Source organism: Clarias gariepinus, chromosome 15 (genome assembly GCF_024256425.1).
Source record: "Clarias gariepinus isolate MV-2021 ecotype Netherlands chromosome 15, CGAR_prim_01v2, whole genome shotgun sequence".
NCBI classification, from domain to species: domain Eukaryota; kingdom Metazoa; phylum Chordata; class Actinopteri; order Siluriformes; family Clariidae; genus Clarias; species Clarias gariepinus.
Window position 1 is genome coordinate 29,919,040 of NC_071114.1, and position 16,084 is coordinate 29,935,123.

Sequence of the window (16,084 nt, forward strand, 5' to 3'; positions counted from 1 at the left end):
GTAATGGCAGCATACAGGTGTCAGGTAAGTCACGCTAAGAGTCTTGGTTAAAGGCCCAACAGTAGCAACTTGGTAGTGCTGAGATTTGAACCTGGGACCATCTGATCAGCACAGTGCAATGCATTGACCACTGAGCTACCCCAACCCTCCTTTTTTGCTACCCTCCTTGCTTTCTAAATAAAAACCTAGGGCATAATGATCCATTTATTATTTTCCTTAATTTAAATTCATATAATTCTCAGTGTAGGCGGCACGATGGCTGAGTGGTTTGATTTTTGCCTCAAGTCTCTCTGTGTGCCTGGAGTTTGCATGTTCTCGTGTTTGGTGGGTTTCCTCCGGGTATACTGCTTTCCTTCACGCAGACCAGAGACATGTAGGTTAGGTTGATTGGTGTTCCCAAAAGTGTGAACGTGTGTGTGTGCGTGTGTGCTCAGCGATGGATTGGCACCCTGTCCAGGGTGTACTCTGCCTCGAACCCTAAGTCTCCTGGACCCCCACGACCCTGTATACAGGATAAAGAGGTATAGACGATGAGTGTGTGAGTGTTCTCTACATAGGCATGATGGCATCTCACCCGCTTTACCCTGGAGAACACACACACTGGGAGGTTCTAGCAACTCCTACAAACACACACACACACACACTCTTAGATCCCGAGTTTAGGATTCCTGGATCTGGCAACCCGTTTTAAAAGGACTGCGATTTGTTTTTACGGAACTACTTTCGTGTTCCTCCGAGTACGGGGTAGTAGTTCTTATCCGACGGTTTTATCATTTATTTCAATTTTATTTTGAGAACTAAATTAACAACGTGTCATTTTAACACCCATCGGTTTTTATTTGTACGACGATATCGCGTGTTTTGTGCTACATTCAGCAGCAGTAAGTTGCAGGTTTCGACACCGGGCTGATGTCCGGCCTTCCCTTGTTCATGGCCGGCCGCCATCTTGGATTTTAATGTTTTTACTGTAGCTAAGTTAGATATATCTTTAGCATTATTTCTTAGGGGTTTAATTACTTCAAAATTGGATCACATCACAAGATTCAGGTCTGATTCGCCATGGCAGCCATTGACTAAGTAAGTATTTTATTCCTGACAACTTAAAAAATGCCGAGCTAGCCAAATAGCCTAGGAAGCTAACTGATAATTAGCGAGCTAATGCGCTAAAATGCTTAGCAACCAAACCGCGGTGTTTATATTTACTAAACATTTACTAAGATTTCTTATATTTAAGCTGTACATATTATTAATTTACAACCTTATTGATTATAATTGGTGACCATCAGACATTTAACTCTAATAATACATAAATAAAACAAACTAGCCGGTATCTAGCTAGCAAGGTTTGGTAGCTAGCTGGCTAGCTAGCTTGCTAGCTAAGTTTAACCTGCTTGGCAAAACCTTAGCTGTTTATTATTATTATTATTATTATTATTATTATTAATAAATTAACCTTCTATTTAGTAGGTAATAATAAATTCGTAATTTCGTCACGTACTTAAATAAAAATAAAATACAGTACATGCCCTGTTTTTTTTTCATAACTAGCAAGCTATAGATGTCACTTTTTTAATTAACTACAAATTGTATCCAATTTATTTTATTTATTTTTTCTGTTGTTTAACAACACACACAGTTCCAACTTGTTCAGTTTTATTAGTCCTGTCAGTGTGTTTGTTGTTTGTTTGTGTAAAGGGTGGAGTTTTTCAGTAATAGCAAAATGTTTTGTAAAAATAAATAAATAAATAAATAAATAAATGTTTAACTATTATGAGTAGCAAAGCCACAATCTAAATATTTATATTTTACACGTAATTCTAAACACTTTTGATCCAGATTTGATCCAGGACCATCTGTACACCTGTAGCCTAAACAAAATGCCAGGGTCTATAGATATTTACAAGTGTGCCAAATAAAAAAACGCCCACGCCACACCCTGTTTTCAAAAATACACTGATTATTTACATTGTTATTTTCTAAATGATTAAATATTATTTAACATAATGTTACCATGACAGACATGTTTTTTTTCCCCCTTTTGTAGTCATATTAAACATTTGTGAAACTCTGGACCATGACAGTTGTCTTGTCTTGTCATCGTCTCTCTATCAGCACAGAGACTCGATGCGACTGACGCGGGCGCTCTGCGGGTATGAAGTGGATGGGAGAATCCAAGAAGAACATGGTAGTAAATGGCAGACGACATGGCAGCAGGTTCAGCGACCAGCCGGGGAGCCAAAGCCGCGCTCAGCATCCGCGTCACAGCAAGAGCTCGCTCAGCAGCCGGAGATGCAGCCGCCGTGAGTCGCTTTTTTTCACCATACGCCCGAAATACTCTGATCTGGGAAAGTGTAGCAGTGTCCCTGCAATTGTACATATTAGCCCAAAAAATCTCGATGAAATAAAAACTAGTGTTTACTGACATTTTCACTAGAAGTTGTATAAAAAGTTAAATAGCAAGCATAAAAAAAGTTTAGTGCATTTGTATAAACTAATAATAATAAATAAATAAATACACATGAATGTATAAAATGTCTTACTGAAGAATAATGAAGGAATCAGTCATGAGCAGATTTTTCTTTTTTTTTTCTTTCTTTCTTTTTAATTGTCCGCTCAGGTTTCAACGGTGGTTCGATGGAGGCAGAAAGGCGTCATGTCCCGTCGTCAGGAATGACCGCTAAGGAGCTGTGTGAGAACGATGACCTGACCACCAGCCTTATCCTCGATCCATACCTCGGCTTCCAGACCCATAAAATGAACACCAGGTCGCCCACTACTAGCTCTATATATATATATATATATATATATATATATATATATATATATACTGTGTATTCAGGTTTATTTCATTTATGGACCGCTGACTAACCATATATATATATATTATATATATAATTTTTTGTAAAATAATAATAATGTAAGTGTTTATTAATACTTAAAAATTTAAATTTCTATTAAAAATCTCTAAAATAGCACTTGTTGTAATGGTCTGTGTTTAGGAACAAAAAGAAATTATCTTTATTGTGTTCGAAAAAAATGTTAGATCATGGTCGAAAATATTTAACATAAAAATATATATATAAAAAGTAAAAATAAATAAACATGTTTTAAAAGAAAATGCTAGGGCATATATTTGAAAAAACAGTTTGCTAAGTTTTTTTTTCTTACATCATGTTTATTTAGTGAAAATTTGTAAAATTATGTGAAATTACAAATTAAATTTTTTTTATAATGTAATATTAAAGTTTATATACATAAGGGAAATTAATTTTTTTTTTAAATAGACTTTTGATAAAAGGAGAAATTATTGAAATCATTCCGACGGCCGGATCAGAACGCCACCACTAGTGTTAATTCCCCCTCTGTATGCAGGTTTTCGTGACATCTAGTCCCGCAGTGAGAGTCTCAAAGTCTTGTGTTCCCAAAAACATCCCGATTCTCTGTTGTGAACAGACACTATGTATAAACTGCCAGACGATTCCTGTGTTCTGATTTTATTCCGCCCAGATTTCGACCCATTAAAGGAAGACAAGACGAGCTGAAGGAGATTCTAGAGAGTTTTAAGAAAGACAACGACCTCGAGAAAGCTTTCGAAGCTTTAACTTGTGGAGATTCCTCCAGGAATCATCTTCTGTCCAAGACGAAGGCTCAGGAGAAACTCTTTAAGCAGCATGTATGTGGTTTATTTTTTTTAGTTATTATTTTTTTTTTTTACACATGATGATGATGAGGTTTGGGTGTGTTTATTATTCTTTTTCTGTTTTGGTTAGGTCTTTGTTTATCTGCGATTGTTTGCGAGTGACAGCGGGTTTGAGATTTTGCCCTGCAACCGATATTCATCCGAGCAAAACGGAGCCAAAATAGTCGCGACGAAAGAATGGTACGAGTATAAAGTTGACGTGCCCCTCCATGTGAACTTGCTTGTGTGAGATCTCTTATTGTATTTTATCTGTTGTACAGGAAGAGGAACGATAAGATCGAGCACCTGGTGGGATGCATTGCCGAGCTGTCGGCTAGCGAGGAGAACATGCTATTACGCCACGGGGAGAACGACTTCAGCGTCATGTACTCCACCCGCAAGAACTGCGCTCAGCTCTGGCTCGGACCCGCTGCTTTCATCAACCACGGTATTAACCATAAACTCAAACTTATCATGAAACACACGGCTGAAAACGGTTGTGAATACAATCGACTAAATCTTTAAATTTCTCGTTTCAGACTGTAGGCCGAATTGCAAGGTAACCATTTTATTTTTATAATTTTTTTAATGATAAAATATCACATCATGCCCTTGTAACAGGAAGGCTCATAAACACTGTTGAATATCTTTGTTTTTTTTCTCCTCATTTTTCTTTTAATCAGTTTGTATCGACGGGGCGTGACACTGCTTGCGTCAAAGTTCTCAGAGATATCGAACCCGGTGAGGAAATCTCCTGTTATTATGGCGACGGCTTCTTCGGGGAAAACAACGAGTTTTGTGAATGCTACACGTGTGAAAGGTTAACTCACAAATCTTTATTTGCTTTCTAACGTGTCATGAGAGGGAAGTGTTTTGATACACGGCAAATCAACACCCGTGTCGTTTTTTTCAGACGTGGCACTGGTGCTTTCAAATCAAAACTAGGACTTCCTGTGGCGGTTCCTGTTATCAATAGCAAATACGGCTTGAGAGAGACCGACCGGCGACTCAACAGGCTCAAGAAGCTGGGAGAAGGGAGTCAGAACTCCGACGTCCATTCTGTCAGCTCACACACCGATGCAGACACTCAGGATTCACCAAAAACACATTCATGTAAGATCAGACAGCAAAATCATAGCTGTAGAGTGAACACCAAAAATTGTTAAAGGCAGACTTTCAGGTCGTTTTTGAATACTCTGCGAGTCCACAAGGGTGAAGAAATGTTACAGATGTTCTGCAATGAATTATACAACAACATTAATTTCGACCGGATAATCTATTTAATTGGATGGAATGGTCCACAAGTAGTAATAATAGAGCACAACAGCACTAGCATGTTAAACTATATGTATGAGTGGGCGTGCCCCAGGTGTTGTCCAGTGGTAAATGACACTAACTCTGGGTCTCGGCGTGGGTGAGAGTAGGTCTGTACGGTCCGCAGTACTGAGGAGAGAGCAGCTGCCTGACAAAACCAACATTCGCAACCAGTCACAGAAGCACTTTCAGTAAGAATACACACCTGATAACGTTATGGCGTCTTAAACAACACGCTGTCTCTGCACTAATCACTTCTAAGTTGTTCTGAATAGCTTGCTAGCTTTTAACCCAAGGCTGAATTCCAAATCACTCTCTAACCCATGATCAAGGGCACTACTTGGTGTGTGGAACAAGGGATTCTAACTTAGACCCACATACTGTACATTAGCACCCCAGCTTTAACACTATTTGGGATGTAACCCCAGAACCTGGGAGTTAACGGAGCAGATATTCTAAAGTGGAAATATAAAGTTAAGTTTCTCAGGACTGTATACGCTAACAGTTGCTCAGGACTGTCCTCGCGGTTAGTTAGTTTCACCAAGCGCGGAAGGATATGTGTGGGCGGAACAAAATAACTGGTTAAATGTTGTTGGTCTTTCGGCTGCTTCCGTCAAGGGGTCGCCACAGCGGACCAGGTTCAATAAAGAAACGAATCATAGTCTGTTGGTAATAACTTTAAAATATCATCTATAATTATAACATAATATTAAAAGATGCGACACTATTTTAATGTCATGTTTATAAACCCAAAAAGGTCCCTCAGTTATTTATATTTTTCTGTACCGATAGAAAACGTTGTTATTATTAAGTAAAGTAACCCGAGTGATGTGGGTACCCACAATCCCCCCTCTCTGTCTTCTGACGCACATAGACCGATCTATACACTAGGCTGAAGCCCATGAGCCGTCACCACTATTTATGTGTTCAAGAAACTTTAACTAAGAGTCTTTCTGCATCAAATTAGACTTCTCCCGAATCACTTAGGCTGAAATCCTTCATCATATATTCTTCTGTTCCTCTACAAAAGCTCCTGCTGATGCTTTGATCCGTGATGACCTGGCGGTGAGAGTGAGCTCCCAGCTGCTGTTCATCTCACACACCTGTTCGTGTTTATTCCATAACAGAGCTCTGTGCTGTATAAAATGTGCAGGATGAAAAAAAAAAAAATTTTTGTTTATACAGACAGCTTTTATAGTCACTATTAATTTGTACAGAAGGTTCGTGAAAGTCTTTCAATTCGTGAAAGTTCAGTGCACAGTAACGTTTGAAGCAGGATTCATTTGGTATCATTTCAAAACAAAATATTCAATTTAAATAATTTTTTAATTAAAACTTTAAAAGCTCTTTTCTGATTAGATTAGAATTAGCTTTGTCATTGTGTAAAGTCTATGTACAAAGCCAGTGGGCCTTGTCTATCAAACGATTATTGAAGCTGTGTGCGTGTAAGTCGTACCGAACTAAAAAATTTTGACGGATTTACCAAAAAAAATAATGTAGATATGCAGGTTTTTTTTGTGTTTGTGTGTTCATGTTGTTCAGTATAATACAAGTCACGTTCCTAACGCCGCTCATTTACAGCGAGTTTAAAAAAAAGAAAGCTAAAAAAGAGTAATAAGGGTAAAGACTGACTCACTTTTTGCTATAATAAAAATACAAATAATAATTTTATAATGGTACTGTGTAAAGCACACAGTCGAAAGTCACATGACACGTGAAAGATGACAGGGATACGAATAATACTGTGCTAAACCACACATAACAAAATAACATTAAAATAATAAAAGATAAGATATAATTATGATAAATATGAAATCAAAAGGAAGAGTTTATAGAAAAATTAAAAATGAATAAAATATAAATTAAGATTAGTTTTATTTGATGTCTTGGTTGTTGAAGCTTCTGGTTTACACAGAACGTTCTTGACAGAAATGAAAGCACTGTGTAAAAAGTAAATAAAATCAGTTAGTGACACACAGAGGTGAAAATTTACAAGCATTTCACTGCATAGCGTACTGTGTATGACTGTGTATGTGACAAATAAAATTTTAATTTAAAAGAGTAATAAACTCAAGTACAAGTACTGTTACTTCAGTGTAATTTTACTGAAGTACAAGTAAAGTTACCATTACATCTACTCAAGTAAAAAGTAGCTAATTTAAATTTTACCCTGAGTAAAAGCTACAGAACTACTTTTATTAACAGCTTGGGTGGGATTAGTTCAAAATAGACAAGCGGATATAAATCTAGTTGTAAACTGGTTGTTTTTTTAATTAAAGGAGCACCTTTGCAATAACGTTCAGCACAAAACCTTTATCGGCCTCTTTCGGCATCACAAAAGTATAATACAAAACATAAAGTAAAAGAATAGAGCATTTCTGGGGTGAGCAGCACACCTGAGCTCCTACTCCATTCTCTCCTTCTCACACACACACCTGTGCAGCGCACACACTGGTGGAGAGGCGAAAACTCTTAAAAGGGCAACATACATAATGTGGTTTACAACATAGTAGTGGCCGTTACAATGGCCAGGGGTTTGATCAGAGTTTGATGGTATTTCACTTTCAGCTGTGTCTGCATCACTGGCATCTGTTTTGTCCGTCTCCATCATTTTTGTGAGTTAACCTCGTTTGTTCTCCATTAATCAATCAGTGCAGTGGTTTCTGGGATGCAATTTTTTTCCCTTTCCTGTTGCATTATTTTTATTATTTTTTATTTTTATTAATTTAACTAAGTTTTTACTTAGGAACGAATATAATTTCAAATATAGCGAAGTACAATACTTCTTCAAATAAAACATACTTAAGTAAAAGTAAAATTACAGATAAAAAATTACTTTAAAAAGTAGACGTACACAAAAAAACTACTCAGTTACAGTAATGTGAGTAAATGTAATTGGTTCCTTTCCACCTCTGGTGACACAGTCATTAAATGAAATGAATATGATTTATTTTAAATAAGTAATCAATCTAAATAAAAAAAGGAAAGTCGCTCTGGGTAAAGGTGTCGGCTAAACGCTATAAACATCACAAAAATGCACAATTTAAACTTTTAAACTCCAGAATTAAAAGATTGAATACATCATCGTGAGGTGGATCAACTCAAGGTGTGTGTTAGTTAATTTGCTTATTTGTAAATTTTACACACCCTCAGGAGCAGGAGTGGGATTTTCACGAACACCAAATTTCTTGCACAAGCACTCGTTTATAAATAAACCTGTTTTTATCTGTCGTTGTAAATGTGGCCCAGTGTTAAGATCCAAAGCAGAAAATATAGGGACTGTGAATAAACATCAGAAATATAACATGTTTGGTGAAATCAGTTACACATTTTTAAACTGATAAGAAAAAAAATTGCCTTTAAAAAAAAAATCTAATAAGTATTATAATTTTGTTTATAATACTAATTAGATAAATTAGTATTATACAAATCTTTATCTATATAAATCTCTATAATATAGTATTATATAAATCTTTCTCTATAAATCTTTTTATAGTTAAGTAAAAATGAAGAACATTGAGAAATTTTGTGGAACGTTCCATGAAGTTCTTATTCTCCCGAGCAATCATTACCTCACCAACCTTAAAATCCAGGTGTTCTAATAAATATCTGTCTCCTGTTACCCCACGTAGCCTTTTACCTCTGACACCGAAGCGTTGTAATACAGCATTAATTTATCCTTACCTTCCGTCTAATCAGAATCGAGAGTTTTAAATAGCTGCCATAAAAACAAGTGTGCAAAGATTTATTTATTTATTGCCCCCCCCCCCCAGACTAACAATTCTAATCAAAGTCTTCTTAATTCTTCTTCTATTTAGCGTCTAGGAAAAGAACTCCGGCTAGCACGAGGTTAAGTAAAACCAGGAGTCACGACGGACGGTCTCTCTCAAGAGCTTACACATCTACCTCACCTTCCAAACAAAGTCAAGCTAATAACAGGGTACCAAAGAAACCGAAACCCTCCAAGCCTTCGCTGACGAATGTCAGGTTACGGAGCCAGAGCCGAGGGTCGGATGCGAGGAGCTCCGCCAAGGAGCCGAGAGCCGCTCTGTGCAGAGACGTCCGTGTTAAAAAGGAAAAGGAGCCGGTTAGGACTCTTAACTCGGCGGGATCTAGAGACTGTCTGGTACAGCACATCGCGAAGGAAAACAATCAGCCGTCGTTAAAGCGTCCCGCGGAATCTGAGAGTTGCACTTACAGGACTCGAAGGTCAACGAGGACGTCCAATAAGGCACAGGACGTCGAGGGCGTCAACGGTGAACGAAGCACTTTTGTAGGCCAAAACCCAGTCATTAAAACGGAGCCGGCCGACATGGACGAGTACCTCTCTCACGGCACGGGTTTGAACGGAAACACGCCGGACGACTTGTACATCGGGAGAGATTCTAACTCACAGCATCATCGATTTAATCAGCTCCAGTTAGACAGGAGGATAAAAAGTGAGGACGAGCCGACGGAACCTTTTACTCAGCGGTTTATGCAAAGTCCAAGCGTCAAAGACGTGCTCCTGGGGTTTCCCGAAAGACCCCGGCATTGCGGCTCTTCTAGGAAGGACAAGTCTAAAGCAAGCAGTCGGAGTTCAGGAAAAGCGAGGAAGAAGCACAGAATCCCACACTACGACGCAGTGATTCTGGACAGCAGCACCGGGATTCCCAAACTGACCCTGCGCAGACGTCGGGACAGCGGCGAGACCAGGCAAGCTCATGCCAACTCTTCTTTCAGGAAAGAACGAAAGCTGGACGAGGGAGGCTCTTACAAAGCCAGGTTCAACAACGGCTACAGTTCCACGTCTCGATCCGGTTCCAGCAAACCGAAGTTCCAGCTGAAACACGAGGACGGCGAGCGCCTGGTCTCGCAGACGTGTCTCAACGGCAATCACAGGAGCAACCGCGTGGAGCAGCAGCCTTCGTCAGAGGAGGACGATGATGACGACGAGGACGATTACGGGGACGATTTCATCCCGCTTCCACCAGCAAAACGCCTCCGGCTCATTCTTGGCAAAGATTCCATAGACATCGATATCTCCTCCAGGAGGAGAGAGGATCAGTCGTTGAGGCTCAGCGCATAAGCTCAGCTTCAGACTCATGTACATAAACACCAGGTCGACTCTGATCATGTCACTGAAAAGAAAAAAAAAAAGCAGAATGAAATGAATAACTTGAGCTTTTTTTATTTTATTTTTTAGAAATGTAATCTCTCTCCAGTGTATCTGTAGTCCGTGTGTGATTACTGTAAATAGAAAATTCCCTCAATTGAGAAAACAATCAACTTAAAATTGAGGTCTGTGGGCTGAGGATGTCAGGTTTAAAATGATTGCGTGACATCAAGTGAATCCACGAGCAGAAACACTAAAGGCGCGACGCTGAAGAGTTTACGAGAATAAAATTCGAGTAGAAACGCCAATTCATGCAAGTTAAAGATGTGCATTGAAATTTTTAATTTCACAAATATTGGTTTTGTGAAGCAGTAGGAAACTAGGGCCTTAGAACACCATTCTAGTGCTTAGCGAGAAAACGTTCTGTTCACTGACACGCCACAGGGAGAGTTGTGCCGAAATAATTCTCTCTCTGCAGCATCTTCGTAAAGATAGAGAATCTGACCAAAGAGTGATAAAACTTGAGCGATAGAGTCAAAAGTTTTGTGCAGGATCATTACACAATCAGCACCGCACAACTTTACAGCTCATTTTGTACACAAGCACAAATAATAATTCCATATAAAAATCAGTTCTGTAACAAAGACAGAACTGTATCGTTCTCAAACTACTTTTAATGGTTTGTAAAACCACTGAATGTAAAATCGGTGATTTTTATAAACAAATTAACAGTCGTATAAATGTAGGAAAGCGAAAGCAAGCAGCTTAGATGATAAAATCTAAACAACCGGAAACTATGGCATTAGCATTGTGCATGGGCGCAAGGTTTGTTTATAAGTATTCAATTGTATTTTTAACAGTAAAATTGGCCCTTTAAAAAAAAATATATGTATATATATACAATTTTTACCTGACAAAATAAGTTAGGTAAAATTGGCGGAATTTAGCTGGAACTTTTACAGTAGTTGTGATTCAGATCCGGTGTGACGCCACATCCAATGCTTTCTGAGTGGGAGGGGCTACCACCACAGCCAATCCCAGTCTTCTTTCAGGTATGTATGTGAAAGAGGCGGATGGCGCTTGATGTCTTGTTCCGCTGCATATGCTCATATAAAAAAATGACTCGCAAAAGCCTTCTCTGAAAAAATATGTTCAGTTTGTAAATTAATAATTTCTTAACCGAAGTCATAGTATACCCTCATGACCCGCGAGACTATTCGCGCGAGCAAATCCTGCGATAAATTGTATAAAATGTTCTGGCTGTAGTAATCTCATACACGCTACAGATACATGAGAGAGAGAGAGAAATTGGAGTGGAATATTTCTTCACTTAAGTTTTGTATATTGTTAAAATGCACTTAGGTCGCTCTTGTAAATATTTTGTACAGTTAAGGTGTACCTGCGTGACATCGGTGCGATGTCCTTTTTAAACGTGTGCTCTGCTGGAATCAGTGGAAGAATCCAATCTGATGAGCTGTTAGCGCCATTGGGACTTTTTTTTTTCTCCTTTCTTTCTTCTTCTCATTCTTTTCACACGTGGATACACTCCAATACGCAGTCGTACCGGAAACGTATCCACAGAGCACAGAACAGATTTATTTTTTTTTGTTACGCAATTGGTGCTGATTCTCTACGCCGTAGCGTCCGAATGAACAGGTGATCATGACGTAGGATTTGTGAAGTGGCAGACTTCCATGCCATAGGTGCTCATACGTTGGGACTTCTGTGAATTTCTCATCACCAGGTAACATTCCACACACGCTGAGGGTTTTTTATTTTTTTTCTGTTTGTTTTTGTTTATTTTTATTAAGTGATGTAACAGCAGTCAAACTCCTCGTTATACTCCGCTGGACGTCTGCATGTTCAGCTCTTAAACGCACCTTCGAGTGCGTTATAAACCGAGCGTGCTTTTTTTTAAAGATTCCTTCACGTACGGCATTATCTTTTTGTCAAACATTTATCGGCGAATTACCGAGCATGATTAGTGAGCTCTAACGATCATGTTCTCATCGATACCTCTCTCTCTCTCTTTCTGTCAACGTTAAACCTAATCATAGCACTAATCATTGTTAATTCGTTACTTTTTAAACAGAAGACTAGTTAACTAGAATGTATTTAAAAGGAAAAAAGTCTCAATGACTTAAATTCATCCTTCTTCTTCTTCTTTTTTTATTACCCCCTCTGCTGTCTGTCTATCATCTATAACATACCCAGATAAAGTGTGCCGTTAAAGGAAAATAATCAACCACAAGGTGGCGTCAAGCAGCCCAGCAAACGAGAAGCGGAATTACGGGTACAATGAAAAAGTGGATTATTTTCCTTTAACGTCACTTCGCGAAATGTTTTTTCCTTCTCTTATACCACAGCAAACATAACGTTTAATTCCTAAAGAAGATTAATACGTTGAATACATTGAAAAAAAAAAAACAGTTTATATTTAATTTAATGTGAAAGAAGCTAGTTCCTGTTTTTGCTTATGTTATAGCAGCTATAAACGCACATTCTTTTCACCGGCTTCGTGTTTTTTTTCTCTCTACTCCTAAAAAATTCACATTACTGGACAACCACAAAGCAAACATTTTCTGTCCTGAAGAAGTGAGAAAAATTACACATTATTACAAAGCATCGAAACTGAAGACCCATTCCATAAATGTTATGTAATAGTGTCATTACAGATCAATCGATATACATAAAAAAATTTGCTTCTTATTATAATAGAAATCCCTATGAATAAAACCTGCAGCCGATTACTCTGAAAACGAATCCGTACCTCTCGACCAATCAGAATCCAGGGTCGAACAGCGCTGTGGTTTAAGAGAGATTAGAAGAGAACCTGTTCCTCCGATAGCACAAAGCGTCTTGTATCTCGCGTTCCTCTCTGCTGGTCGATGCTATAAAACATATCACGAGATGAACGTTAAAGCTCCGTATCACCAGCAGAACTTCATCCCGTCTTCCCGCTAAACTGCTTCCTTCCACCAACATCACCTCACACATTATCCTCTGTTTCTGCACCGTTTCTGATCTCTGATAAGATTCCAGCTCTGAAGCTCTGACTCTAAGTGTGTATAGTTGTTTATAAGGGTATGGGGTAGAATTTAAACAGAAAAGCAAATGTGGCAAATGTGCAAAAGTTGCCTACTATTTAAGAGTCCTTTTTATTTAACAGGTTTTTGAATACTTGAAATGAAGATAAAGTCCCGTCGGGGAAACTGAGACCAGTCCCGTGTCCTGTGTGAGTTTGCCTCTGTGTCTGACTCCTGTTTAACGTCTTGAGTTCTCCTGAAACCCCCAGAGTTGAGTTCGTAAAGAAGCCTAGAGATAAATGCTGCCTGATTTCAGTTTTAATTCTAAAATGCGGCTAAAAGGTGTTTATTTTTGTCTAAGTGATTGAAATGTTCTAACTGAGGGAAGATTTAATACACAGGAATCCGACTTCAGTAAAATTACAAACAGTCCTTAGGAGCCCTTCAGGAGATCAAGGTGTTTATGATGTGGATGATGATGATGATGATGATGATGATTAGATTAGAAGGAGGGAAAACAGAAGAAAGAAAAGACTAAAAGAGGAAGGAAGGAAGGAAAGAAAGAAAAATCAATTAAGGAAAAAATAAAAATGCTATAAGGAAAGAAAAACTATGAGAAAAGCAACAAATAAAACTAATAAAACAATAAATAAAAGAAATGACTAATAAATGAAAGAACTAAAGGTAAAGAATGAATTAGATAGTATGAACAAAATAAAGCAAACTAAATAAAAAAAACATTAGGAAAGAACAATAAAGGGGAAAATGAAAGAGAAAGAAAACATAAATAAGTACAAAAGAAAATCGTAATTAGCAGCACAAAGAAATTATGTAAGAACTAAAAGAAAAAATTAACAACAAAAAACCTAAATGCACACTGAAAAATCCATACATACAGTAGAGAACGAGAGGAGTCAAATCTATGTTAACTTTTTTTTTATTTGATTTATTTGTTGCAGTTCAGGTTCATTTATTTCACATTTTCTTAAAGGTATTTATTAGACGCAACTTTTTATTTAATGTGAGCATTTAAATTATCCTGCTTTGAAGTTTTATTTATTTCAAAATCGTTTTCAAAGAGTTTTTCTTTTAGAATGATGTGATTATCACTGAGATCCGCATGGTGGCGCCGTTTTTTTCTTCTTTATCAATCTGGTGAAGGAAAATTAGAGCACATCAGTGCTTTGGTGTTTGCTTTTATTTAAGTCCTCTGCGTTTTATTTTGGGATTATATCCGAAACATTACTCCTGATCAGAGCGCTGTGACGCATTTAGATGGCTGACGGGAAAATATTGTTGAGTTTGTATTTTGTGCATTCGGTGTATAAAGAAGGGAAGCTTCTCACATATTTATGTGCTGAGGGATTTCTTTTTGTCATTTGCTCTTCCCCCTGAAGGCTTTAACACGCTTTATAAACTGCGATCTAATCTCTGAGCTCTGCTCTTCATCCACAGTCTCTGAACGCCGAGGTTGTGATTCTCACTCAGAGCTGATGATGAGGCAGGAGACACGTCTCTGTTCTCTGAGGAGTGCAGGCTTTATTGTTCTCTTCTTTACTGAGATAGAACACAAGCACACTTTAGCTCTAGATCTGTAATACACAGGGTATTGTGTGGATTGGTATTAAGGATTTTTTTATTTAAAAAAAATAATTTAAATACATTTGAGTCTTTATTTAAATGGTAGAACACACTACTGCATTATTGCGAGGAAATTATCCATAGCCGCATTTTAACGAGGATCCTAATTTTGTTTTAAATAAATTCCAATAATGAAAGTTAGCATTTTAAACATCTAAAATGCCAGAAAATTTGCATCAAATACATATAAAACTAAATATATAAAAAGTTAGCATCTAAAGCATTTAAATGTAAATATCCCAAATGTTTAAAACATCAAAAACGTAAGATAAAAGACATGTTCGCATCTGTCTAAATGTCTAAACATCTAAAACATTTAATAATTACCATCTAAAACATCTTAAAGTCCAAAACATCAAAGAAATTGCATATAAAAAATCTAACCATTTAAAACATTCAAGTTAGCACGATTTAAACGCTCTAACACATGAAAAACATCTAACAATTAAGATCAGTAACATAAAATTTGACATGAAAAACATCTAAGTTTTCAGATTTAAAACTAAAATTTAAGATCAATAACATCAAAAGCATAAAACTTATCAACAAAAACATCTAAACATGTGAGCATGCAAAACATCTATATGCCTAAATTATAAAAGTTAGCATCTAAACTCTCTAAACACTTAAAACATTTAGGGCAGACGCTTTTAACCAGGGCGACTTAGGTCAGTGCTTTCAAGTTTCCATCAATAAATAGATCCTTACACTGATTCACTAGATAACTAACTAAAAGTATCATCAGTCAAATACAATGGGAAAGGATTTGATTTATTTATTTATTCTGTGTGTGTGAGCAATAAAGAGTTAGCATTTAATACATCTTTAAAAAAAATGTGGCAGATCTGTATAGTGCCTAAAATCGTTATTTGACAAAAAAGTTTACGTCTCAGTCAGTCACAGTAAAGTGAAAATAATAACTCCAACAGGCAACTAATGTTGGAATACCATGAGTAAGGAAAGGGTGTTAAAGTGTCCGTCTCTGGACGTGTGTCTGTGGAGAAAAAAAAACAAAAAATTAAAAAGTGAGTGGCTAAGTAGTTAGCTCATATCTACGGTGTGAAGTGTAAGGTTAACATAGACAAACTCATCTGCGTGTTCATGCTTTTTTTCAGATTCGTAGCAGCACCAATGATCCTAAAGCCTTCGGTGTGAGCTTACACACAGAACCAAACCCCTGTCATCTGACAATCTGCTAAAAGTCTTAAAGCCCCTTCCTGCTGTTCCACTGAGCCTCGGTTACAGATGTTCATCGTGTTTTTCTGTTGCTCTGGTTTTCCTGTCTGAACCTTCTGCTCAAAATGTGTCGCTTTTCTGTAAACGGAAAGC

The 16,084-nt window shown here is 37.5% G+C and overlaps 1 protein-coding gene across 2 annotated transcripts; it reads left to right on the top strand.

Annotated features, from left to right (window-relative positions):
- The first annotated feature begins 718 nt into the window (after nt 1–718).
- LOC128542991 (histone-lysine N-methyltransferase KMT5B-like) lies at nt 719–13,309 on the top strand. Of its 2 annotated transcripts, none has more exons than XM_053513249.1 (10): nt 719–1,077; nt 2,113–2,300; nt 2,618–2,765; nt 3,508–3,673; nt 3,771–3,880; nt 3,961–4,127; nt 4,219–4,238; nt 4,363–4,499; nt 4,593–4,792; nt 8,812–13,309. In XM_053513249.1, exons 2-10 carry the CDS (start codon nt 2,153–2,155, stop codon nt 10,059–10,061), a joined length of 2,346 nt encoding a protein of 781 aa, XP_053369224.1. In that variant the 5' UTR covers nt 719–1,077; nt 2,113–2,152; the 3' UTR covers nt 10,062–13,309. The 2 variants fall into 2 exon arrangements, with proteins under 2 accessions (XP_053369224.1, XP_053369226.1); XM_053513251.1 differs by lacking the exon at nt 8,812–13,309 and adding an exon at nt 6,024–7,655.
- Nucleotides 13,310–16,084: the final 2,775 nt, after the last annotated feature.